A 26,035-nucleotide genomic window follows, 5' to 3' on the forward strand; every position below is an offset into this window, starting at 1 on the left:
AGCACCCAATCGTTGTTGATTTGGTCTGGAAAAAATCAGATCGGATGTTGGTTTCGAGAATGTTTACCTCAAAATTTGGTGTGCATATTTGTATTCGCTTTCTGGTTTACGATGATTTAATGCAACACAATTTTCTCTAATGAGTTTTGAAAGTTTAAATTAATTTATCCTTAGTATGTCTCCCAAACCTAAATTATTCAAAATGTTATTTTTTTCATTAGTTAGAATCCATTAGTGTGCATTTATCAGCATTTCATAAAGTCCCCCTGCTTACAGCTGTAATTCCTGCACTGCACACGGATATGCCGATAAAACTTCCATACGTCACATTCAATCAAAAATTCCTTACGGCAATTTTGGCATAATAACTTCCACCCTTGAAAACTTTTTAATAGAAGCCAGCCTGCCTGCCTGCCTTCCACACTCGATGAAGTGAAATTTACGACTAAGTTTGACAGTAAATTATCCCAACCAGCAAAAAAACTCAAGCTTTTAAATTATTTTACGACTCTCCCGCAGCATACTGGGATAGGTACCTACTTGAAGCGTTTATAACAGCAGGATGATTCAGGAAACCCCATAACCACCGATAAACGGGTGGATGGGATTGCCGCAGTGTGCCATGATCGAAAAACCATGGTCATCTCGAAATTAAATAACAAAAATTATGGCGATTCGAAACTGTACTGCCAGTCAACGTCACGTCCCCTGTTTCCGACCGGTTCAAGTTAACGTCACGTTTCCCCACGAGAATGACGGGTTATGCAACACACTTGAGCTGAAGATGATTTAAATTTTGCGGAAAATATTCGGATCGTATCCCGTACGAGCGCAACTAAAAGTGCAAACTCGTATAGGGGAGACAGGGTCCTTTCGGTGCAGAGCGGGGAGGAAATCGATTGAAAAATCATTCGCTCAGCAGCCAGTCGGAAAGTCGTTTCGAAATGCGCGAAAAGCCAGCAGAAAAAAATGTCGTAAAAATAGATACTCAAAACCGGGTAAAAATAGAACGGTACTTGAGCAGATGTCTGTCGTTCGACTATCGATGCTGTGGAGTAGGTACTGAAGAGAAACACAGCTTTCTGTTCGCTCCTCCATTCCAGTGCCTCCTCTGCATCGCGTCATGGCACATGTTTGACGTTTTCCCGTCAGCACGCACCGTGATGCCCATCTCCCGATATTCAATTTGCGTAATTGTGTTTTATCGTGTCGTCACTGAATTGATTCGATTTCTGATCCCATGTTTATCGTACGTTGCCGTAGCTTGATTGGCTGGGGCTGATGCGTAGCGCGATGATAGTCGACTGGGACCGGGAAAAAAAAACATGAAGAAAATTAAACTGAAAATAAAAATTACTCCTAAACGGGGGGATGGATGCGAACGTTCCGTACCGGAGCGCGGTGGATAAATCATATGGATAATTGGCTCCCATTCGACGGTGCTGGGGGACTACACTTCGGGATGATTGATGCCGGAGCAAGAACAGTGTTGACGTTCCATTTTGTTTATTTGTTTGTTTTTATGCGTAAAGTTTTTTTGTAACGAGATGAAAAATTGCCGAAACCATTTGTCAGAGATAATCAGTAGGAAAATTGCACGGGAAAAATGTGTCGTATTTCATTTCATTATTTAATTTTTTATTTTGCCTAATTTGACTAATTTCACTCACTCTTTCGGCCCGAAGTTTGTTAGAAGATGATCTAAAATATACAACTTGTCTGTAATTATATAAGCTGTTTAATTTCTACATTATGAATACAACAACATTTACCACGGAAATTTTGTGAATGATGTTTATGGCACAACTCAATTCACACCTTCGATTTGCAATAAACCAGGACTTCAACACAGGTTTAAGTTAGAGAGACTCAGGATTTCAAAATTTGTCGTCATTCAGAAACCTTTTTTTACCTTTCCACGTTCATTTCAAGATCGATTTCTTTTTTTCATCCTAAAGAAGCGTTTCATCGCCATTTTGAGCTCAAGTTGGGATCAATTTTTCAACCCTTAGAAGTATTGTTCACCGTTCTGAGTTTATTTTAGGATTTTTTTCGTTTTTGACCTTTTCAAGTCTTGGGTAGCATTTGCTCGACTAATCGGAGTCAAAGAAAACATGAAAGGAACGGTGTTCCCTATTCTTCTACGCAACATTTCACCCCATCATGTTCATTCCAGAACTGTACCGGTATCATATGCACACCATTCGTTTATTGACCGGCAAAACGGACGATTCTTTCTGGAGCAGCATAAAGCGGGTAGTGGCCAATATTAGTCGCTTATAAAAGCGCACACCACCGAATTGAATTTCTCATTTGTTCGTATTTATGGATTGCTATAGCACGTGTGTGTGTGGGCTATAGCGGGGGTTTATCGAAGATTGAGTATTTTCTCGTTTATTCATTAACATGAACCTCATTAAAAAGGACAATTGCGGGACTAGTGTTGCGATCCTACTGACACTAACAGTTTCTCCCGATCCGAGACTCGAGCATACGAAGACTGGCTTGTAAGGCCAGCATCGTATCTGGAGACCATCTGGGAGAGTTGTTCATGATGTTACTCAATTGTCTCTGATGAAAACATTTTTTTCTAATTTAAGGAGTTATATGTATACCTTTTTAGTTTTCGAAAAAACGAGAAATTTTTTTATTGCATAATTTTGAAGTCATCTTGAGAACATTTTCACACATTTTCATTAAGATCTAAGCAAAAGGAAAAAAGTTAGGTTTTCAGTGCGCCTCGCCACCTAACTTCAAGTATAAGCTATACTTGAAACTCTGTAGTAGTTTCAAGTATAAGCTATACTTGAAACTGCAAGCGCTTATTTTCACACATTTTCATTAAGATCTAAGCAAAAGGAAAAAAGTTAGGTTTTCAGTGCGCCTCGCCACCTAACTTCAAGTATAAGCTATACTTGAAACGCGGTAGTAGTTTCAAGTATAAGCTATACTTGAAACTCTGCAAGCGCTAATCTCGGAATGGTGTTTCTCAAAAAATTACTTTACCGTGTTTACGATTACGGTGAAACTACTGAACCGATTTGCAATGAAAAAGGTGCTACACGCTTGAAAAATTCCAAACTTTGCTCTTTCTTTCTCGAGCAAAAAGGTATATAATCCCTTAAATGTCTAAGAAATGACTCCCAGAATGCCGATTTAAAAAAAAAACTCGAGAGTCGTTTCATGCATTTCTAAGCCATTTGGTAAGAAAAGAAGGTTGAATATCGGAAATTTCATGTTTTTATTTCATCGTTAAAAAAAGTGAAACTTCGACCGCTTTTAAGATTCAACGCTAAACTTAATTCGGAAAGTTGATTTCCATTGGCACCCTACTGTTTATGTCATGCGATAAATAACTATTTGAATGTTGCTATCGAATTGACCATTGAATGAACTGTTTGTTTAACACTTGCGTACCTGACCCTTCCAGAGCCGAAAAAATGAAGGTTCTTTTACCAGCCATTCCACAAGATCTAAACCGAATTCGGTCGAAACTTTTTCAAAAGATCACAAATTTATCATAGTTTTCGGAACAGTAGGGGACATTTCAAAATTTCTTGTTGTTTCGGATTTATTGAAGGGAACCGTGGGGTGAATAACTCTCCAGGGACACAGGCTAGATTGAAAACGGGACCGAAAGCTTCGCAAGGCAGCTTAAATGACTTAAAAACTAAAAGCAAATTTTTTATCCTCGCTGCCGAATACGAGCTGAAATTAAGTCTAACTTAAAACTAGCATGAATTTTTCAATCAGTGTTTTGTTGTTGAATGGTCGTCTGGTGCTCTTCGAATGGCCGATGTCATGAGCTGGGGCAGGGGCTTGTATCCTCGAGTCCTGGAGGTATTGTGCGGGGTCTAGTTGCTGGTTATGGTTCGTTGTTATTGTTCGCTAGTGTTCAAGTGGCCATATGGTATGTGCCGCTGAGCCAAGATATCACTGAAGGCCTCGGGTGGCGAATTCGAGTGGGGTGCAGTTGCTGATTCCAAAATCTGTGCTTAAGGTTCAAACGTGTTCTTGTCGTTTTGTTGGGTGTAGACGGAGGGGAACGGGACTAGACTGGGGCATTAATGGATTTTAGGACTTTAAGTTTTTGTAGAACAACATAATTGGCGATGCGTCTTTAGCCACTTCATCAACTATGATAAATTAGCGATCTTATAAAAAAGGTTCGACCGAATTCGGTTCAGATCTTGCAGAATAGCTGGTAAAAGAACTTATATTTTTTCGGCTCTGAAGGGGTCGGGTACGCAAGTGTTAAACAGCACGTGCGTTGCACGGTAAACGGTATCACTAATGGTACCGGGAAAACACTTCATCTTTGACGTTATTTTCTCATTTCCTATTTCTAGAATATACACCTGCACTTATATCCTTACTACACCACAATCCGTGTTGAGAGTGATTGGTGTAAGCGCGCCGAACTAGGGTTTGCAATCCCGGGAACGATTTCCCAGGAACTACCTTTTCCCGGGATTCCGGGATCCCGGGAATAGAAAAATTGATTCCCGGGATCCCGGGATCCCGGGATTCCCAAGCTCTTCGAAAAATTATCATACAATATTGCAAAAAACTAAATATCGTATCAAAACAGGAAACTTACGTCGTAGAAGTGTAAAGAAGCTTTAAAGTGTGCATTATACGAAGCAAATATTTGCTTGAAATAACGATCAATATTTGCTTGCCGTGTTATATCAAATTAATTGCTTACACTATTTGTCAAAAATATCTGTCAAAAATATTCAGCAAACGAAAAGTTAAGAAATATTTTCTTCGTCTAATGTCTTTTTTCCTAGCGAGTTTACTACTAAGCGGATAGTTGATGGATTTTTTCTTTGTTTATTGACAAAAAATATGAAACCTGTAAATTGATAAAAAAATTGAAACCCGTAAATCAATGCGACCAGAAATAAATAAATTAGTAAAACTCAGTCAGTGTAACTTGGGTCGTGGCCGCGATTTCACATTTAAGGGTGTCCACGATGAAATTGCCACACCATGAAATTGTTCTAACTTTTTAACCGTTGAGTAGAATTTAATGAAAGTTTGGGTGTATTTAGTTCATAGTGCATTATTTACATCCTGCAAGTTTTAAAGTCCTGTGATCAAAACTCGCGGAAATGGAGTCGAAAAAACAGCTCGTGCGTGATAAAATCTTGCGCATTCATCACGAGAACAAGGATCTATCGCATCGTTCCATCGCTAAACGTTGGGAATCGCGAATTCCACGGTGTCGCGAGTGATTAAGCGGTTCGAGGCACGATTGACAACCGATCGGAAGCCCAGAAGTGAAGGAAAAAGTATTCCGTACAACACCAAAAATCACAACCGCGTAGTTGGGGCCTTCAACCGAAACCCGAACGCCTCCGTTCGGGATGTGGCTAAGAAGCTACATCTAAGCCGAAGTTTTGTCCAGAAGGCCAAAACTAAGGCTGGGCTTCGAACCGTCAAGGTACAAAAGGCCCCTAATCGCGACGAGAAGCAGAACAAGTCCGCCAAAACCCGTGCCAGGAAGTTGTACCTCAACATGCTGACGAAAGTTGAATGCTGCATCATGTACGACGAAACATATGTGAAGGCCGACTTCAAACAGATCCCCGGCAACCTGTTTTTCACGGCCAAGGATAAGTTCAGCGTTCCGGAGCATGTCCGCACTCAGAAGATGTCCAAATTTGCGAAGAAATTCCTGGTTTGGCAAGCCATTTGCACGTGCGGGAAGCGGAGTGCACCTTTCGTGACCCAGGACACGATAAACGGAAAGAGTGCCTCCAGAAGCGGCTGCTTCCTCTCCTGAAGGCCCACAACGTCCCAACAATTTTCTGGCCAGATTTGGCCTAATGCCACTACTCCAAGGACGTGCTGAGGTGGTATGCAGACAATAAGGTCAATTTCGTGCCGAAAATGTTCAACCCTCCCAACAGCTCCGCCCCATCGAAAAGTACTGGGCGATTATGAAGCAGCACTTTCTTAAACAACCTAAGGTAGTGAAGACAGTCGAGGAACTGAAAAAAGTATGGGTTTACATGCAAAAAACGGTTGATTCACAGGTTGTGCACAATCTTATGGCCGGGGTTAAGTCCAAGGTGTGGGCATTTGCGTATGGACTGTAAATAAAATACGAGTAAAATGGTAAAATAAAGTTTAATAGTTATTTTTCAATCCCTGAAAATTTGATGGCAATCGGATGGAAACTCAAATTTTGCGAATCAATTTTGTGTGTGGCAATTTCATCGTGGACACCCTTTAATTACGTAGGCATTCAAATGCTCTAAAACCCGCCTGCCAAACACTCAGCTTTATCTTCAACAAACCAAAAGTATTGGACTCTTCAGTTTCTAATGAAATGTAGCAAGAACTGAAATCGGTGATTTAGAGTATTCTAGAAATCAGACACCAACGGTGATTCAGCGCTCTTAAGCAAAGTTTTACAGAAGGGAATTACATTATTTGGGCTTAGCGAAAAATTGTCAACGGATTTGAGGCGATTGTTCGACGGCATAAAAACCCTGAAACCTACTCTTCTGCTAACATTTGCTATAAAAATCAATCATGAATTTCTGGAGTAAACTTAAATAAATGAAATATAAAATAAATAAAAATTTTCATGCGAATTGATAATGAAATTGTAATCAATTGTTTGATACCTTTTATTAATAAATTTATTTGAAATCTCATTTTTGCTAAGATTTTTTCCATTCCCGGTTCCCGGGAATTCCCGGGAAATGAGATTTTTCATTCCCGTTTCCCGAGAATTCTATTCCCGGGAATATTGCAAACCCTACGCCGAACCACTATTTCTTAACCCGGTTTGCTACATAATAAGATTAAGATCTCTCTCTCTCTCTCTCTCTCTTTCTCTCTCTCTCTCTCAACCTACTCCTCGGATACGAGACAATTAGTACCTTTCGGCAGGAAGTTCCCAAAAATCGTCATTTTACACATATAAACCTTACTTCAGAAAATCTCTACTTTTTTTTACTAATGTCAATGTTTTTATATTTTTCAAAAATTAATTTCTTCAAAAAAGTGTAATATGTGTAATATCGAAAGGTTGGGGTCTTCCGAGGCCTGGCGGTATAACAGTTAGAGTAATAGAAAGTTAACCATACATACACACACAGATAAATAATAAGCATTAAACAAAATCGAAGAGTTGATATTCCTTTTGCGTTTGTTATAATAAAACAAAAGATATAAAACCGGTGACAAACTGCAAAATATATCCGAGTCCCAGAGGGCTAAGTGGTATACACCGTGTATGTGTGAATGTGCACTCTAAAAAATAGGCTCGTAAAATCCACCTGAAAAATCACGTAAGTGACTGACCTTCAGAAAATCTACCATTTTACGTGACATTAGTAACTTTCACCTGAATTTCACGTACGATTCACTGTCAATTCACGTAAATCGGTCAAATTATAATGTAAATAGTTTGAGCGCGTTGGTATTGACTTTGTTAGTATTAGTGCAACTGTGGTGTGACGTTTCCGACAGCGGAATTTACGTGAATTTTTAGTATGCAAAAAAAATTCAATATGGCGTACAAAGAACTCGTAAGCTGCTTTAGCTATTTCTATATTGGAAAACACGTAATGTAAGTAACCAGAATAATATTTAGATTAACAGAAAAAAAACATATACATTTCCAAATTTTCAGTTGGTGAATTCTTCCCGGACGATTGGAATCGTCAACGGTCATTTTCGAGCGGAACGCCTCCTGCCGGTTGAACGGTCGACATCTTTCCGGTCATTCCTGTTTTTTTCCTGTCGGAAATTTGATGATTTTAAACAAGTAATTATATTTTTGTATTTGCAAATAAATTATATTTTTTATATGCGCTGTCTAGTTTATTTACTTAAAATTCACGTAGATTCCATCTGAATAACACGTAAAAAGTACGTGAAAATCATGTGGGGTTTATGCGTTCTGTTTATGGTTTCACCTAAATATCACGTAAAAAGGTACGTGAAAATCAGGTAATAATCACCTGACCAGCACGTAGACGGTTGACACTAACACACTAACACATGAACGGCTTTCGAGAAAACGGCCAAAGTTACGTGAAAGGAAGGTGGATGAGAATCAGCCACTTTTCCCGGTAAATTTTACGTGCATTTTTTTCAAAGTGTGTGTTCGTGTGTGTGGGCAGACTTGGCATTTCTCTGCACCAGGTGTACCCGTCGACTCGCACGAGGAACAGACTACTCGATTCGCGCGAAAAAAAATTTCTTCGCACGCCGTGAACACGCATTAGTTCGGAGGTGCGCGTGTGTTATTTCTAAAGTACACGGCGGGTGCACCGTGTAGATGAATGACTAGAAAACAAAAGTATTTACGCCGCGAAAAATGCCCATGGATCATTATTTCATCTTTACGGACAGTCTCAATTCTATTCAGGCTCTTCGTAGATGGAAATTGCAAAGCACTCTCTGTACGGGAACATCAGAATGTTTTATCCGATAAATCTTCTCAGATTACGTTAGTGTGGATCCCTGTTCATTGTTCTTTTGGGCGCAACAAACGCTGATATTTATGATAGACCTACTGTACAATAAGCTTTTGCAATTTTTTCGTCAGAGTACGCCTTTAAACTGGCAGACCTCGTCCTTCCACTACGAGTTAGACGCACATCTACTGCGAATTAGGCTCACGGATAGTCATTGCGTTTGTGGATTGAACCATCATGACAATGAGTACGCGCTTTTAGTGGTGCGGAACTCTATGGCGCCAGACCGTTACTTTCAGATACCCTCAGGGTCCGAGGAATACAAACTCATGTTCCATTTTGTGGTATCCTGGATCAAGAGAACAGGACCAGTGGGAGTAAGATTGTGCCATACAAACTCATTGTTTGTAAGCCATCTCATGGCGATCACAAGACCAAACTTTCACGAATAACTTCCCTCCAACATTTAACCGAGAAAGAATTCTATTCTTCTGACCCGGAAGAGATAGCTGACAAGTCACGGGTTGTATGACACAATCTCTCCCCCACTGGCACAATCTAACCCTGCCTGACGGTACTTGAAAAGCAACAGACAACACATCAAACAACAAATCGAACCGCTGATTTAAAAAGCACATGTTAGTTTTAGTTTTAGATTTAGTTTTAATTCGTGTAGCCTTTATAAGACATCCTAGAAATAAGATTTATCTGGTTTCTGTAGGAAGAAGTAGAGTAAATTTTAAAAAATGTTTGAAATAAGAAGCAATTAGGAACATTCACTATTGTTCCAGTGGATGAGCATCTAACAACGTGGATCATACGTGCTTACCCCTTCGTCACTCTATTTTTTTATCCATACCACCAGGTTCTCACACTGACCTGAGGATCCAAGAAAAGGACATCATGAACAAAATAAAGGATGTGAAGAACTGGCGAAGAAAAGCTGCGGTCGTTTGCTGTAATAAGCTGCAAAACTACCCGAATAAAGTAGGATAACAGCCCTCAGGGCATCTGAATAACAAATCACGGCATTTTTGGATTCATTTCGTTGTTCTTTGTTATCTAAATATGGAATATCATGTTATAGGATTTGGCTTACTTGATAACAAGACATCACATCATGTTATCGTTTTGTTGTTCAACTTTACTCGGGTAGAGTGGCAAATTAGAGTTCAGTTACACATTTTTCATATACCTATACATTCATTGTCATACATTAGTTGCCTTTGCGCTTAACATGTTGTGCCCGATGCGCTTTGGTAAGGAAATCTCCGGAATCATTTTTGCTACTGTCGGCTCGTTTCGTCAGACAGTAAAAATGCTTGAAATATTCATATGAATGCTGGGAAAAATTACCTTGGCTTTAAAAATCAATCACACTAGCCATGGCAATGATATGACGGACGCCGCGTGCCATCGTTCGACTTTGCGGAGCAAAACTTCGGTTCTAGGTGTAAAACTTCGGCTTTCTCTTTTGCTGAAGTGTAAACGATTCGTTTTTCCCGTGCAGAAAGAATATGAGTGAGCAGTTGCTTGTCAGGTGTAGCGTAAATGAATCGCGCGCGGAGTCTTTTGATTCCCGCGTAGTGCAAGTGTAAAATACACCTTGCTCTTCGGTCGCCCGGAGGAGAAAACCATATCTGTGTGTGGGTATGCATGTGGTACTAAATACTAACGCACCTTTTTTACTGAACGTTCTTAGGTGCAGATGAGAACGCTTGAGGCCCTGAAAAATCATGTTGAACAAACTTTTTATTGGTTGTTTGAAGTTCGGGATGATGAAATCTTGACAAAAGTTCTATGCCTTATGTTTTCGATGATAGAAACACAAATTAAAGAAATGTTTAAAACGAGTCACCAACCTGCCGTGGGAAGTGGTGGCTTCTCGCAAGCATATTAATGATCATATTCATCTTCAAATCTTCAAGTTTGTGCCTTCTGTTAGTCAGAACTATCTTATCGGAGTCAAAGTAAGCATAGTAGGAACGGTATCACCCATTTTGAGGTATGTCGTCTTTATGTTTAAAATGATTCAAAAGTAAACCAATTTTGGATTGTGCCGAACTGAATGAAACTTTGTGTACGGCGCAATGAATTAATTAGGTGGCATCCATACATAACGTAACGTCCATAGGGGGTAGGGGGATATCCTTGAGCGTTACGATTTGTTACATAGGGGAGGGAGAGGTTAGATTTTTCTACAGCGTTACGTATTTTCATGAGGGGGGGGGGGCTAATTTATGGATGTCGCCTTACAGCAATCCAAAGAAAGTCACGCGGACTATCCGGTCATGCTTCTTCTTCGTCTACTTACTGACTTTTCTGGTGAAACATCCCTCAGGATTTTACCTCCTTCACAATGTTACGCCAACGCACTCGGTCCATGGCAGCTTGTCTCCAGTATCTTGAGCGTCAGTTCGGTTAATTCTTTGCCTCCATTCACCATCCTCACATACTCCGCCGAAGATGGTCCTAAGCACAGGTCGTGCTTGCAGATGGTCCTTAGCACAACGGCTAGTGCTTGCAAATGCTCCTCGAGCATTGTCCATGTCTCGTGCCCACAGGGAACTACCGGTCTTATGATATGAGTGCACATGGTGCCCTTGGTACGAGGGCGAAGTTTACCAGACCTCAACGTCTTGTGGAGTCCGTAATGGGGACGATTTACAACTACAATACATCTGCGGATTACGCAGCTGCAATGGTTGCCAGACCTTACCAATGATTTGAGGTACGAGTGTTGAAGGCCGCACGTTTCACAACACCTTCAAGCGCGATGTTGAACAGAAAAAAACCGTCGCCTTATCGAAGTCCCTTGCGTGTTTCAAACGGGCTTGATACCGCACGCGAAATCATCACACAGCACTGTACACCATTCATCGTGGCCTTAATCAGTCTTGTTAGTTTCTTAGGGAAGCCATTTTCGTCCATAACTTTTCATGGCTCTACACGGTCGATAGTATCGTAAGCGGTCTCAAACTCAATGAATGGGTGGTGCGTGGGGACTTGGTATGCGCGACACTTTTGTAGGATATGCCGCAGGAGATTTGGTCCGTTGTCGATCGCTCTTCCATAAAACCGGTTTGATAACCTTCGTGCTAGCGGTGAGAGATGGCGAAATATGGTCTGGAAGAGCACTCTGTAGGCTGCGTTGAGAATCGTAATCGGTGGGTAGTTCCACATTCCAACTTGTCGCCTTTTTTGTATATTGTATCCCAGATCCTTACTATCAGCTGATGCAACCCATTCACTGATCGGAGGGGTGATATGTTTCCCTCATCGGCTGTACTGGCGAAATCGTTCTCCCTACCGTCTTGGCCCCTTGTCTCTGCGCTATTCAGGTGTGAATTGTAGTGCTGCTTCCACCTGTCGATCACCTCACGTCATCCGTCAAGATTCCTTCAACTTTATCCCGACACCTTTCAGCTTGCGGCACAAACCTGCGCGGGATGCATTTAATTTCTTGTAGAATCTACGTGTTTCTCGAGAACGTGTAACACTCCAACTCTTCCAGACGGCGCTTTTTGTCCCGGAAAAGATGGGTCTGGTGTCTCCGTTTCTGTTTGTATAGACTCACGTCATGACGGGTCCTTACCTGCAGCATCAATGCCCACGCTGCATTCTTCTCATCTAGAACCGTTTGACACTCCTCGTCGAACCAGCGCAGCCTTTGCGTCGATTCCTCTCGACGAATTCGACAGCACCCTTCCACTGTGTTGTCAATGGCTGCTCTCACAGTACTGTAGGAGTCCTCTAGAGGGGTTTCGGCAAGCTCGTAGCGAAGGTTATGCTATGGACACGCTCAAATGGGAAAATGTACCTCACCCGCCTAAATTCTCCAAACAAGGTTTGCCTTAAAATAAATGGACAAAAATTGCCGATTTTTCATGGGTTTACCTTTACAAGCACGTCAGTCGGGATGCGGTATATTTTTCCGGGTCTCCTACAAAATCACGAAAGGCAGAATCACGAAAAGCAGAATTACGAAAGGCAGAATATTTCATAAGGCAGAATAACGAATGGCAGAATCAAAAAAAGGTCTTTTTTCTTTTTAACACACACTCGCGGCCTTTAGCCGACTCTATTGTCCAAGTGTATGCTGTCCTTACTCGCTACCGCTCGTTCGGACTTAACTAAAGGAAAGAAAACCTGTTTGAATAATCCTAGAAAACCAGTAGATCAGTTGTTTGTATGCGATAGGCCGCCGCTTCCGACGGCGGGTCGGCGGCCGGCTCGGACCGCGGAAGCCAGGGCGGCTTTGTGCCGCCTCGGTTCCTTGCCCTCGATTATGCGTCTTCGCCGCATGAATTGTTTTATGTTAGTTATAATTAACTAGCCGTGGAGACTAGTGTAAGTTATATCTACCATCGAAAAATTACTCTCCGCGATGCCGTGAGACTCTTTAGGACCTGAGCCAAACCAGTTTGCACGTTTCTGATCTAATAATTAGGCTTGATTTGCACCTCCCATCAAAACTGGTCATTGCTTGTGACCAGTTATTATGTCTGGTTACCAAATAATATTAAATAATAAAGGTAGAGTAGCAGCTTTGATACCGTGACCAGGATTCGCACCAATTTGTCATCACGCACAAGGCTATCGTGAGTTAGGTTTTGCTACCAGTGATTCTGCCTTTCGTGCCCTTCGAAATTCTGCCTTTTGAAATATTCTGCCTTGTGTGTGCGGTCATAGAGTTCTGCCTTTCATGATTCTGCCTTTCGTGATTCTGCCTTCTGTGGCGAACCCATTTTTCCAAATCTGTATCATATTTCCAGTTCACTTATTTTTCGCTTTCCCTACTGCACATACTGTCTGCTTAATGAACTTGTGTGTCAACGGGTAAAAGTCAATTGGGCTGTTTAGCTATTCACGAGTTTCTTATGTTCATATAACAGCTAAAAGAGTGTAATTTTCTAAGCAAAACGTTTTTTTTTTTAAATTTTATATCATTGTCCTTCGATTTTTAAATGAAGAATAAAAATCGCTTCAAATCGCTCCAAGGACAGTTGGTATATGGGCGCACTGTCGTAACGATTTCGAGCAGTTTTAATTCGTGATTCAAAAATTGAAGGACAACGATAGAAAAATTTTAAATATCACGTTTGGCTCAGAAAATGTAGCTCATTCAGATGATATAAAAAACAGATATAGTTAAGCAACCCAATTATCTGTCTTAGCTTTGTTTCATCACCTTCCGAAATAAGTTCATTTCTTCAATGCAAACATTATGTTTTGATCTCAATTGGGTCCTAAAGCTATGCCGGTTTTTATAAATCATTTGAAAAAGCCGCGTTTTCTAAACAAAACGTGATTTTCAAAAAATGTGAACTGCCATTTAAGGCATTTCGAGCAGTTTTTTATTCTTCATTTAAAAATCGAAAATGTCGAAAAATCGAAGGAAAACGATGAACATTTTTAAAAATCACGTTTTGCTCATAAAATTGCACTCTTTCAGCTGATATATAAAAATCCGAAAACCGTTTAAAACTTTAGGACCCAATTGGAATCATTTTTCTAACCTTTGAAAGTGTGTGTTTCGTTTTTTCACTATTCTTAGCTGGATTTGGAATCATATTAATTTTTAATCTTGTAAGTGTGATTTCGGCGTTTTGAACTCGATTTAGACTGCCAACAAACTCCTCTAATAAAAAAGCTCAGTTTAGAAACATTTCACTTTTTGACATATTCTAGCCCCTCAAAGCTTTTTTCTATTACTCTGAGTTCGATTCAGGAGCTTTTCCAGGTATTTAGAGGCGTTTTTTCCATTTTAATCTGGAACCCTTACGGCCTCTAAATGTAGCTTTTAGTCTTTTCTGGCCTTCAGAGCATTTTTTTTCTTCTGATTTTATTTTTAACTAAATTTGATTGTTGACGTTTTTGACCTGAAGAGCATTTTTTCGTTATATAGAACTCAATTTGTTATTATTCTCCTCTTTTGGTCTTTGGAAGAATTCCACTCTGAGCACAATTGCGAATCATTTTCCTTCTCGAGTTTTTCCAGCCTTCGGAGACGTTTTTTTGTTGCCAATTTTAACTGAATTTTTTGCCTTCTCTGACTTTCATACACTTTTTTCGTTTTTTACTATTTTGAGCTAAATATTTGGTCATTTTCTTTTTGGACCTCATCTGTCCTTTAGAATCGTTTTCTCACCCAAATGCGTTTTTTTCGATCCACCGAGCACATTTTTTTTCTTGTATTTAGAGGCGTATTCTCCAATTTGATCTCAATTTGGAAGCATTTTTCTGACTTTAAAAAGCGTTTTTTTACCGCTATCCTTAACCTAATTTGGGATTATTTTCTTTCTGGTCTTTCCTAGCATTTAAACGATTTTGAAAAGCATTCGCCATTTCGAGTTCGATTTGAAATTAGTTTCTTTTATGACGTTTCGTCACTTGAAACTCTGTTCGCAATTATTTCCTGTCTTAACCTTTTTTTTGTCTTCAGTTGCGCTCTATCCGTCTGAGCGAATCCGGTGATTTCCATCTTGGGCCTTTTCTGGCCTGTGACAATGTTTTCTCGCCCATTTCGCAATTTCGAGCTCAGCTTGAAAGTATTTTATTTTTATACTCGAGCTTAATTCGAAAACGAATGCTTCCAAAAAAATAACTGTCAGCTTCATGATTTAAAATGACTTCTTAGTCATACACCAGTATAATCAAATGTTCTCTTTCATTCAAATAAAATTGAAAATATCAGGTCTTATGACAATCCACTTTTTCGTGAATAGATGAAACTCAATAAAATAAGAAAATGTCGCTTTTTACGAGTACTTACGGTACTCAAACAGAGCAGTTTATGTCATTATAGCCTCCCCAAAGGTTCTGTATGTGTCACCTCTAGCGTTGTTTATTTTCCCATCATTTCGATTGCTCCGCATCAAATCGTTGCTTATCGGCACACTGTGTATTAAAAGCAAAAGCATAGCCCAAGACGCCATGATGATGGTTCTGAGGGAAGAGCTCAGACGATATCATCATCGGTCGGGCTCCGGTGTGGGCAATTCAATTATGCAAATCGATCTCCCACCGGTCGTCGTACGGGGCGCTGCTCACGCTCGACTGCAATGCTACGAATGACTGAGAAGTTCAACACATATGCTTCGATACTTATCCGTTTCTTTTCTATCCTTTCTCTCCACTTGACTTGCAGATTATTCGAGGAGCATTCGGAGCTGTTGAATCTTTTCACCAAGTTTAAGGAGCTCCGAACGAAGGAGGAACAGGCGACGTCCGAGGAGCTACAGGAACACGCCAACAAGGTGATGACCACACTGGATGAAGGCATCCGCGGCCTGGACGATGTAGACACGTTCCTGGATTTCCTGCACCAGGTGGGGGCATCCCATCGGAGGATTCCCGGCTTCAAGCAGGAGTACTTTTGGGTAAGCATCGCTCCATCTGCACGATATAGCGTGTCGAACGTAATGACCTCCCGGACAACCGACAGCAGTCCAATGGGAATCGGTCCTTCGGCAATTAAAACCCAAATGCCGTTTGTGGTTGACGGATGTGCGGGTGCCGGGTGCAACGCCTTACCGTGAGTAGGCAGCAATTACGCGATTCCGGAAATTGGCTTCAATTTTAGTGGCTCACGCAACTTTAGTTTCAATTTCATTAATTATGCCTAATTGTGGGCGCCGGGTGATTCCTACTGTTCAAACCGAATTAAACGCTTGCGGTTTGTGGGAATCGATACTTAAATCCCAACGAAGGTGGTTAACTAAATTCAAGCTGTGCTTAGGTGACGAAACTTTCCTCTATATGTTTTCTTTGGTATATTCTCAAACGACGAAAGTCTTGAGAGATTAAGCAAGTTGTTATTATTGATAATCATCCTTTCCCAATCTATAATCGATTGGGTTGTAACAAAAAGCTGATTAATGCTGTCATTAAAGCAAAGCAGCTCGAGCCAAGGGCTAGCTTGTCTTTCGTCGGCCACGCCATTAGATATTCATTAGCATGGAAACTGCGTTTTTATTTTCTTTCGAAAATCAATCAGTAATCCTTCATCGGTGGCATCAACTAGGTTCATATTCGACGTCTTTGCTTTCTGTACGTTTGATTGATGGCCTCCGCTCTGCTTTCAACCCGAAATTATTTTTCGTTCGTTAGGCAATTCGACACCACTTCGGTTGGTTCTTTGTTTCGTAAATCCTGCCGATTCAAGGCCTTATCTGTACCGAACGCGTGCGAGCTTTTATTTGGTCGAATGATTCGCAACCCCGCCAGGCTAAGTAAACGGTCAGCTATGATTTTCGCCAACCTGTTGTCACATTCGCTTGTCGGGGGACGCTCCGTCATCTCAGTGAAAGCTCAAAATGCTGGTTTTGTTTAGCATTGTCAGCCCCCTCACCGAGGTCACGTTTTCGATAACCACCTTTTTTTTCCGTATCGAAGAGTAGAATTTGACGCCACACGAAAGCAATCAACTGAATCAACAAGCTTATTCCGCTCAGTGTCGACCTTGCGGAAGCTCTGCGGAAGAAAAATACCCCCGAAATGACAAATCGTATTCTATTTTTGTTCACTGGTTGCGATGTTCCGCCCGAATGGATTGTGGCCAATAACCAAATCGGATAGAACAACGATTATAGTCAGACTCGAAGGATTCTAGCAATGTAAAATAATACTCGTCCTGAAGTACCTACTTTTTAGTTTCACATGTCAGGAATATTAACAATGTTGAAAATATTAAAAATAATTATTACATAATAAAAGTTAAACAAGTAAAAATGTCAGACAGGTAAGTGAAAAATTTCCAAAAAGTCAGAAATATCCATATTAGCAAAAAAGCCAGAAATGTCTAAAATGCCAAAAATGTCCAAAATCCAAAAACGGGAAAAATAAATTGTCAGGAATTTCAAAAACGAATAAAATATCAAGTATATCAAGACATCAAAAATGTTGACACATCCAAGCAACTTTGCATACTTTTTTTTGCTTCTATGCTGCATCAGTAAGACCTTCGAAACGCTGGTTCTGTTGCGATCATACAACCGCTGAATAAAGACACTTTTATCATTTATTTATTTATCATCGGACCGACATCGGTCTCCATGAATGCTGGGTGAGGAAAAGCTCACATGAGGTGGTTGCAAGGACCTTCCTCAAATGTGCACAAAAACCTCACCATCTTTTAGTATACAACATATAATAAAAACTAAAAAATAACAATACATCAGAATGATTAAAACAAACTATTGGAAAGTAATCTACGGCGAAACACGTATGAAGATTCATTAAAATTGAACAATTCGCTGAACTCGTTGAATTTGCGAATCATAGATGTGATTGGAGAGTTTGCAGCGTACTGTGTTGATTGGAATCCCACCTGTAGCATGGCTCTGGGTCGTAGCGTTCTGGATGGTGCATAGAACCCGATTTCTTCTAAAAGGTCAGGAGCATCAAATTCAGCAGTTACCAACTTGCACACAAATACGGCTTGTGACACTCGACGGCGTTGATCCAGAGTTTTTATGCCCAACAGGCGGCAGCGGTCTTCGTAAGGAGGCAAGTTCAGTGGATCATTCCAAGCAAGATTCCGCAAAGCATACCGAACGAATTTGCGTTGGACACTTTCTAGTCTGTTTATCCAAACTGCTTGATATGGCCACCAAACAATACTGGCGAATTCCAACGTTGAACGAACAAGTGCACAGTACAGCGTTTTAAAGCAGAGCGGGTCTGTAAATTCACGAGCGATTTTAAAAATAAAACCGAGCTGACGACTTGCTTTGTCGATAGTAGCAGTGATTTGGGGTTTGAACGAGAGTTTTTCATCCAGTATCACACCAAGATCTTTCACTTGTTCTACTCTTTTCAGTTTTATACCAGCCATCTCGTAATCGTAGGGCACAGCATTTCTAGTACGATGGTAGCTAATAACATAGCATTTCTCAATACTCAATAACAAGCTGTTTCGAGAGCACCAGTCACTGAACAGGTTTAATAAGTTTTGCAACTCCTTGCAGTCCTCATGGCACCTGACAACTGAGAATGTTTTCAAGTCGTCAGCAAAAAACATTTTTCCTCCGGAATTGAGCAGCAGTGCCGCATCGTTAATAAAAATGGAAAATAACAGTGGTCCAAGATTACTGCCCTGCGGTACTCCTGAACAATTTGAAAACATGGCAGAATTACAGTTTCCAATGCGTACAAACAATTCTCTATGCACAAGATATGATTCCATCCATTTACAGAAGCGCACAGTACAGCCAAGTTTCTCTAACTTGGATAAGAGAATGGAATGATTGACCGTGTCAAACGCGGCTTTCAAGTCAGTATACACTGTATCAACTTGAGATTTGGAGCCAATATTCTTAATACAAAGCGATACGAATTTCACGAGATTGGTTTCCACCGAGCGTCCTCGAAAAAATCCATGTTGTTCTTTGCATATATAACTGCGACACGCAGCGAAGAGTGTGTTGTTAATAATAGTCTCGAACACTTTAGATTCTGCGCGCAAGGAAGCAATTCCCCTATAGTTTGCAACGTTACACTTTTCTCCTTTTTTTAAGACTGGAAACATGGATGATTTCTTCCAAGCAACGGGAAAGCATTGTTGTTGTAGAGAAGCATTGAACAGCCAAGTTAGTGGAGCTGCTAGGATATCGGAGCATTGTTTCATCAGAGCTGCAGGAATTATTCCCGGTCCAGGCGAAAAAGATGATTTTATACTCTCAGTGGCGCGTATCACTGACTGCTCGCTCACATCAAAAATATCCATGTTCAAAACTGAATACGGCACATCCCTCAAGGCTTGTTCTCTTTGTTGAGCAGTGACTGTTTCGCTACTAAATACGCTAGCAAAGTGTTTTGCAAATAAGTTGCACTTGTCATTTGGCGAAACGGCACACACGTCGTTGAGAGATATAGTTAAGGGAGTTCTAAGTATTCATACATATTTTTCTAAGTTTCTAAGTATTCATACATATTTTTAAATTCTTTCTTCGATTTATTCATCAATTCCTTTTCAATTTTCGCTTCAAAATTGTAGGAGTTAGTTTTACGCTTCTGGTTTGATTAGAAACTATGGATGGGACGCAGCTGGGAAACGTTGGGTGGGTAGGCCGACTTGGGTACCGCATCGAATTTCAGCCGCCTCACCCCTCCAACGTTTGCATTGATTAGTAAGCCGACTCCAGAACCGGCCCGAGCACCGCGTATTCGCCCCTATGGTATTTTTAATGTACGACGCAACTTCCGGCAGGCACTTCGTACTATAAACTTCTCCGATCACGACCAGCACGGAGCTTCTCGCTGATTGTCAGCAACAGCAGTACCTTCTTTGGGGGTGTGTGAAATGAATTTCATCTCAGAGCTCACTTCCTTCGTGGGCGAAGTAAAATACGAATACCCTGCCAGTCGTTGCCATCCAGGGTGAGATAGGTCTCGGCGTCCACCACGGGACTGCCGCTTTCTGATGTCCTTGTTCGCCAGGTACTTTTCCACTGTTTGGCCGGTTGCACTGACCTCCAAATCAAGCGTACGCAGCGATGTAGCCACTTTACCCTAGGTCTTTATTTCAGCATTCTTTGGAGTTCCTTTTCGCTTAGGGTCTTTCCTTCGATGCTCTGATTGTAGTCCAACAGTGCCAAGATTTTGTAGATACCGGAACAAGCAAAACCGGTGTCCCTTTTCTGTACGATGTCTGTTGTCGACGCGGCGCACAGTGAGGCCAAAAGTCCTTTCTGACTTTTCCTTACATTTTAGGCGTTTGGTGTCACAAGAAATATTCAGAATACTGATTAAAATTATCTGACATTTTAGTTCAATTGCTTATTGAGCTAGCATCACACTTAGAAAAATGAACTTTTTTTTTCTTCACCTATAAACTTTTTTATTTTACGTTATATTCAATTTCTGTCTTCGGCAAAGTTGTAGAGCTATCGATTTTCGGAAACTTTACCGAAGGCACTAAATCCCTAGGTTTTATCTCTGAAAAGATGTAATAGTCTTTTTTTAAAGACTACCTTATAACTAGTTTTTTCATTTAAATTATATCTTAACCACTTCTGATCAACTTAAGATGTTCAAGAAAATTTTAGATAATAACAAAATGCAAATTTTTCCAAAAAAATAAGTTAATTCTTTTTAACCAACTCCGAGATATAGCGATTTTCAGGTAAAATTATGTCATTTTCTAAAATCAAATTATTTAAAATTGTAAATGTTTGTGAAGTATTTCTCAACGTCATTTATTTTGGCATGTTTTGAGGTACAAGTAAACATAATTTTCAGAATCGGGACTATTCGGGAACTTTGTATATTCATAATTTTAAAATTTCGCTTTTTAACTACTTTGTTTCCGTATTTCCTGGAGAAAATACGGCAACATCTGAGTGCTTTATCCGAAAAATCGTTTCAGATTACCTTAGCGTGGGTCCCTTATCACTGCTCGATACCGGGCAATGAGAAAGCGGACTCTTTGGCTAAGGTGGGCGCATCAAACGGTGAAATTTATGAAAGACCAATTGCTTTTAATGAATTTTTCGCATTTGTACGTCAGAACACGATCATCAGTTGGCAAAATTCTTGGACCAGAGGGGAACTGGGAAGGTGGTTACATTGGCGAGTCGCGACCTACCCTACATGTCCCTTATATACATTTTCCTGAAATCCATCCATGCCCAAGTCTAGTCCCATTCCTTTCCACCCACATTCAACAAAACGGCAAGAACACGTCGTAGACCTCGATTTTGGAACCAGCAATTGAACCCCACACGAACTCGCCAGGAAAACCCGAGGCCTTTCTTTATATCTTGGCTCAGCGGCACACACCATATGGCAACTTGAACACCAGCGAACAACAACAACGAACCAAAACCAGCAACTAGACCCCGCACAATACCCTCAGAACCCGAGGATTACAAGCCCCTGTCCCAGCTAATGACATCGTGGCTTAGCAGAACAAATCCATACATGCTGCATATTCATTCGACGATCATCAGACGACCATTCAACTACAAAACACTGATTGAATAATACATGCTAGTTCTAAGATAGACTTAATTTCAGCTCGTAGTCGGCAGCGAGGATAAAAAATTTGCTTATAGATTTTAAGTCATTCGATATAATTGGCGCCGTTAAACATTGAATTGTATTTGTGCCGTGTCAAATAAATGATTTGTGAAGAAAAAAAAACTACTTTGTTCTCTTGAATACTGCCCAGAAACTAGTTTTTGAACATAAATGATGTCTTAACCACTTCTGATCAACTTAAGATTTATTACACAGTTTAGATAAAAATTCAACTGTCCCAGCTGGTCTCGAGGTACGATGCTGGCAAAACAAGCCAGTCGTCAAAGGTTCGAGGCTCGGCTCGGGAGAGACTGTTGGTGTCAGTAGGATTGTACTGCCGTGATATTAAAATGTGACGTAGATCCAAGTGATCAGTTTTTCAGTATGACCAAAAACCGAATGAATTTCTCGCCACTTTTGTATTGAAATGGGTGCCTACGTCACTTTGTTTTTTTGATTTTATACAACGTACGAATAAGAAACAACGAAAAGGAAGATACCAAAAGATGAACAAATTGGCATGAAAAACCCATATTCGAAAAAATGGCCTTTACGTCAATTTGTCATCTCACGGCAGTGGAGCGCTAACCCCGCAATTGTCCTGTACACTTAACAGTTGGCTGCGAAGTCTGTGTAGGTCGAGTTCCGATAAGTACTGTAGCACCAAGGCTTTGCTTTGCTTTATGTATTTTGTTATTATCTAAAACTTAATAGAACATCTCAAGTTGATCAGAAGTAGTCAAGATATAATTCAAGTGCAAAAACTGGTTTTAAGGTAGTCTCTTAAGAAAGACAGTTACATCTCTTCAGAGATAAGACCTAGGGATTTAGTGTTTTCGGCAAAGTTTCATGAAATCGATAGCTCTACAACTTTGTCGAAGACAGAAATTAAATATCTCATAAAATAAAAAAGTTAATTTTTCTAAGTGTAATACTAGCTTAATAAGCAATTTAATGAAAATATCGTATAATTCTAATCAGTATTTTGAACATTTCTTCCGAAGACACCAAACCCCTTAAATATAAGGAAACGTGAGAAAAGACTTTTGACCGTCTTTTTTCAAGCGGCCCGTGAAAGTCTTACATTTTTGACCAACCTAAAAATGCACAAGAGTAATTTCTTAAGTTTCCGGAATCGATTTTTTTTTGACAGCAAATCTCTTAGAAATGCATGAAATATCGAGATCTGATGTTATTTTATAAATATTTGTTTGAAAATAAAAAAAAAATCAGGGACATGGAATCTTTTGCGTTGGGAGACTTTAGCTACATCAGAACACACAAGAGATTAAAAAATTGTAACTTTGACCGCTTTGAGGCGCTACTTCTCGAAGTCCGATTGAGCTCAAATTTGGCATGGGAAATTTTTGCGAGAAAACATTGTCAATCTTTAGAACTTTATCATAAATAAAATTTAGAACTCTATCGTAAATGAAACTATTGAAAAAATAATCCTTTTCCCTGAGAAACTTTACAACTGTATATAAATCTGTAGATTTATAACCTCGCGCTCAACAATATCCATCGAAAAATCTGTCGCTCGCAACATTACTTATTTTTGGTTTTGTCCGATAGTTCCGTGTGGGTAAGTACCCACATGGATATTTTCCATATGGGTACTACTACCCATACTACCCACATGAAACGCCGGCCCTGATCAGCTCAATCCGTGCGCCCCCCGTGCAGCATAAATTCTCATGGTTTTGATTGATTCTCTCTCTGCTTACTGCACGGGGGAACTGGTAGTTGTGATAGGGCATATCAAAGTGCAGATTTCGTTTTCTGATCCACTCTCATCTTCCCGTTTACGATTAGTAGCAAAAAAATTATTCGATCAGTCTATCACCATCAGTATTGTTTTCTCCGCCGCAATAAAGGTTTTTTTTTCTTCACATTTATAAAGGTCTTTTGTTCATTTAATAAAATTCGCTTTTTGATACCGACCGCGTGTGTACTTCATTCCCACTGGATTGCAGTGGAAGAAAATCCAACCTTCAGAGGAATATAACAAAATATTCAAGGCGTCTATTCAAGGGTCCGAACATCGAGTATAGAGTGCGGCGAATAAAAGTGGTACAGTAACTAAGTAACCGAAAGCTGAAACCGAACAACCAAAGCGGTAACCATAGTGCCAACAACGTGTCGAACAAAAATCCCTATGCTTTCCTTACTAGTTGTATCAATCTAACGAAAAAACTGTGGATTGGAGAACTGCTCCATTATTCATCTCAGCCCGTATATTCATCTCATTCAACATGTAAACATAATTGAAAACAGGAAAAACGCATATTTCCTTCTTGATCCAATCTGCTAATCCATGGAATGGATTCTTCTTAGTTCACTCTAGATTCCTCATAAAGTATAATCCTCAAAAACTCGCTTAAAAGCACTAAATTTGATATTATAGTTGGGCATCTGCACTCGAAAACTCATTTAATTCAATCACCTACCTCAGAAAACAAAATCCTCGCATTGTTCTATACGGCTACAACGGGACTCGTTCAGCAGCCAACCGAATATACTTTAATCTTTGAAATGTTCACCTCACATTTCCAAAAACAAGCTTTAGTTATCAATATATGAGATGAATTTCTACAATTCCTAAATTTCAACTGTATGTATTTTCATCTGTTTTCACTGCGTTGAAGAAAATCAAAAATTGTCAAATCAATTTCTGTTAGTACGAAAATATCACACTGAAAATGTTGAATTATTACATAAATTGATATAATTGACATATATCTACAGCACTATACTGCCGTTCCAATCATAGTTGTCCCATGTTCTACACAAACCTTATGCACGCTGGGACAACTATGCTTGGAACGGCAGTATAGTGGTTACCTAGGTTACCAATTTTGCACGTAAACAACTATAGCTGATATCTAGGTAACCTACTACGACGGGCTGCAGCTACGTTCATTCATGATAATGTCATTCATTCATGATTAACAGTGTGATGAATATAGGGGCGTCGTGAGATGAATAATTGAGCAGTGACTCAAGTTTTGAGATGGATATAGAAGCGTTGTGAAAAATGGTTTGTTTTGCAAAATTCAGGATAAACCTAGCGAATTTTACTAAATATACAATGCTAAACGATGCCATAAGAGTACGTAAGCATATTTAGTTTATTTGTTCAATGATTTCGTGAAAATTTGGTGTTCAATCCGTGCATTCTTCGTGAATATGGGCTTAATGAGATGAATAATGGAGCAGTTCCCCTATTAGATTTCGGTGCGACTTGTTATATTGAAAATTATCGGAATTTTTTCGAAGACCTGGATAATGCATCTACAGAAGATTATGGCGGAGTCCATTGAAAATTTGTTCGTGGTAGTCCATCATCAGAACGTGTATCTATGACAACGTGATGATTACGTTCATTGCGTTCCAGGCAGCTGGGTCATAGAGCTTTCGGGAAAAAGCGGTGATCACGGCAAACTACATGCAGATTAAACTGGCAAAAATGCCAGTTTAATCTGCAGAAAAACTGGCAAAATTCCATGCATCCAAAGCCTTCAGAGTTTATAAATGTGCAAACATGCACCTGAGCCAAAACATTCTTAAATTTGATCTCAAACTGCTAAACTTATCATAGTACAGTTATCGGGAATTCCCACAAAGATTAATCATAATTATAAAACGTAACGTTTAACCAAAAGCTTGAAAAATCGGAAAACAAAAACTCAAAAAAATTATAGTGTTTGATTTTGATTGTTGATTTTAATAATATTTTCTGTGAGAATATATATCATTTATATATACACGGATTGATGAATGGTCAAATGCAGAATGGACCGATCAGAACACGCAATCTAAGCAAAAATGTATAACTGCAATCCACCACGAATCGGAATGAGCAGACAGGATGTAAACTTGAAATGTACTGCCGCTATCCGCATAACATAAAATTTGAATATCACAAAGCGTATTGCACGAACAAAACATTTATTGGGCCTAACTGACGAACAAAATGTGATGCATGAAATATTTAGATTTCAATCTATATTCTAAGCCACTAGCTTAAATTTGGAGTTATTCCAACTAGCAAAGTCCCAGGCGTAAAAAATGACCGCACCAAACTTTGTTTCTCTCTTTATGATCTTGATTAACCACAACTCCGTTGCCTGTACAACAGAAACAAACTAAACAGTACACCAATGAAAATGGCATTTATCACTTTTTTTTTGAAAAAATATTCAATATCGAAACTGCCAGAAAAAAAACCGTCCGTTCGATGAAGTTTTGACTTCAGGAATCTAAACATATAAAAATGCAGCTCTGTCTGTCTGTCTGTCTGTCTGATTCATATAGGCTTGGAAACTACCGAACCGATCGGTGTGAAATTTTCTAAGATAGTTCGAGACCCCTCCCCCTTCTGTAAGGGAGGGGTCCCATACAAATGAAACACAAATTTCTGCACATCTCGAAAACTAATCAAGCAAATGGAACCAAATTTGGCATGTAGATGTTTTTAGGAGTAACAAATATGTCCACGTTGATTCGACACCCTTCCCTCTTCTGGAAGGGAGGGGTCCCATACAAATGAAACACTAATTTTTGCA

The 26,035-nt window shown here is 39.9% G+C and overlaps 1 protein-coding gene across 4 annotated transcripts in view; it reads left to right on the forward strand.

The window, feature by feature from the left end:
• The window catches only part of LOC129724635 (neuroglobin-like), a 397,507-nt gene that overhangs the window by 349,201 nt on the left and 22,271 nt on the right, over positions 1-26,035 (forward strand). For all 4 annotated transcript variants that reach the window (XM_055679698.1, XM_055679697.1, XM_055679699.1 and 1 more), the window contains one exon: positions 15,595-15,826. In XM_055679698.1, the coding sequence (XP_055535673.1) occupies positions 15,595-15,826 (232 nt within the window). The remainder of the gene's footprint in view (positions 1-15,594; positions 15,827-26,035) is intronic.

The sequence above is a fragment of the Wyeomyia smithii genome, chromosome 2, assembly GCF_029784165.1.
Source record: "Wyeomyia smithii strain HCP4-BCI-WySm-NY-G18 chromosome 2, ASM2978416v1, whole genome shotgun sequence".
Taxonomy (NCBI): Eukaryota; Metazoa; Arthropoda; class Insecta; order Diptera; family Culicidae; genus Wyeomyia; species Wyeomyia smithii.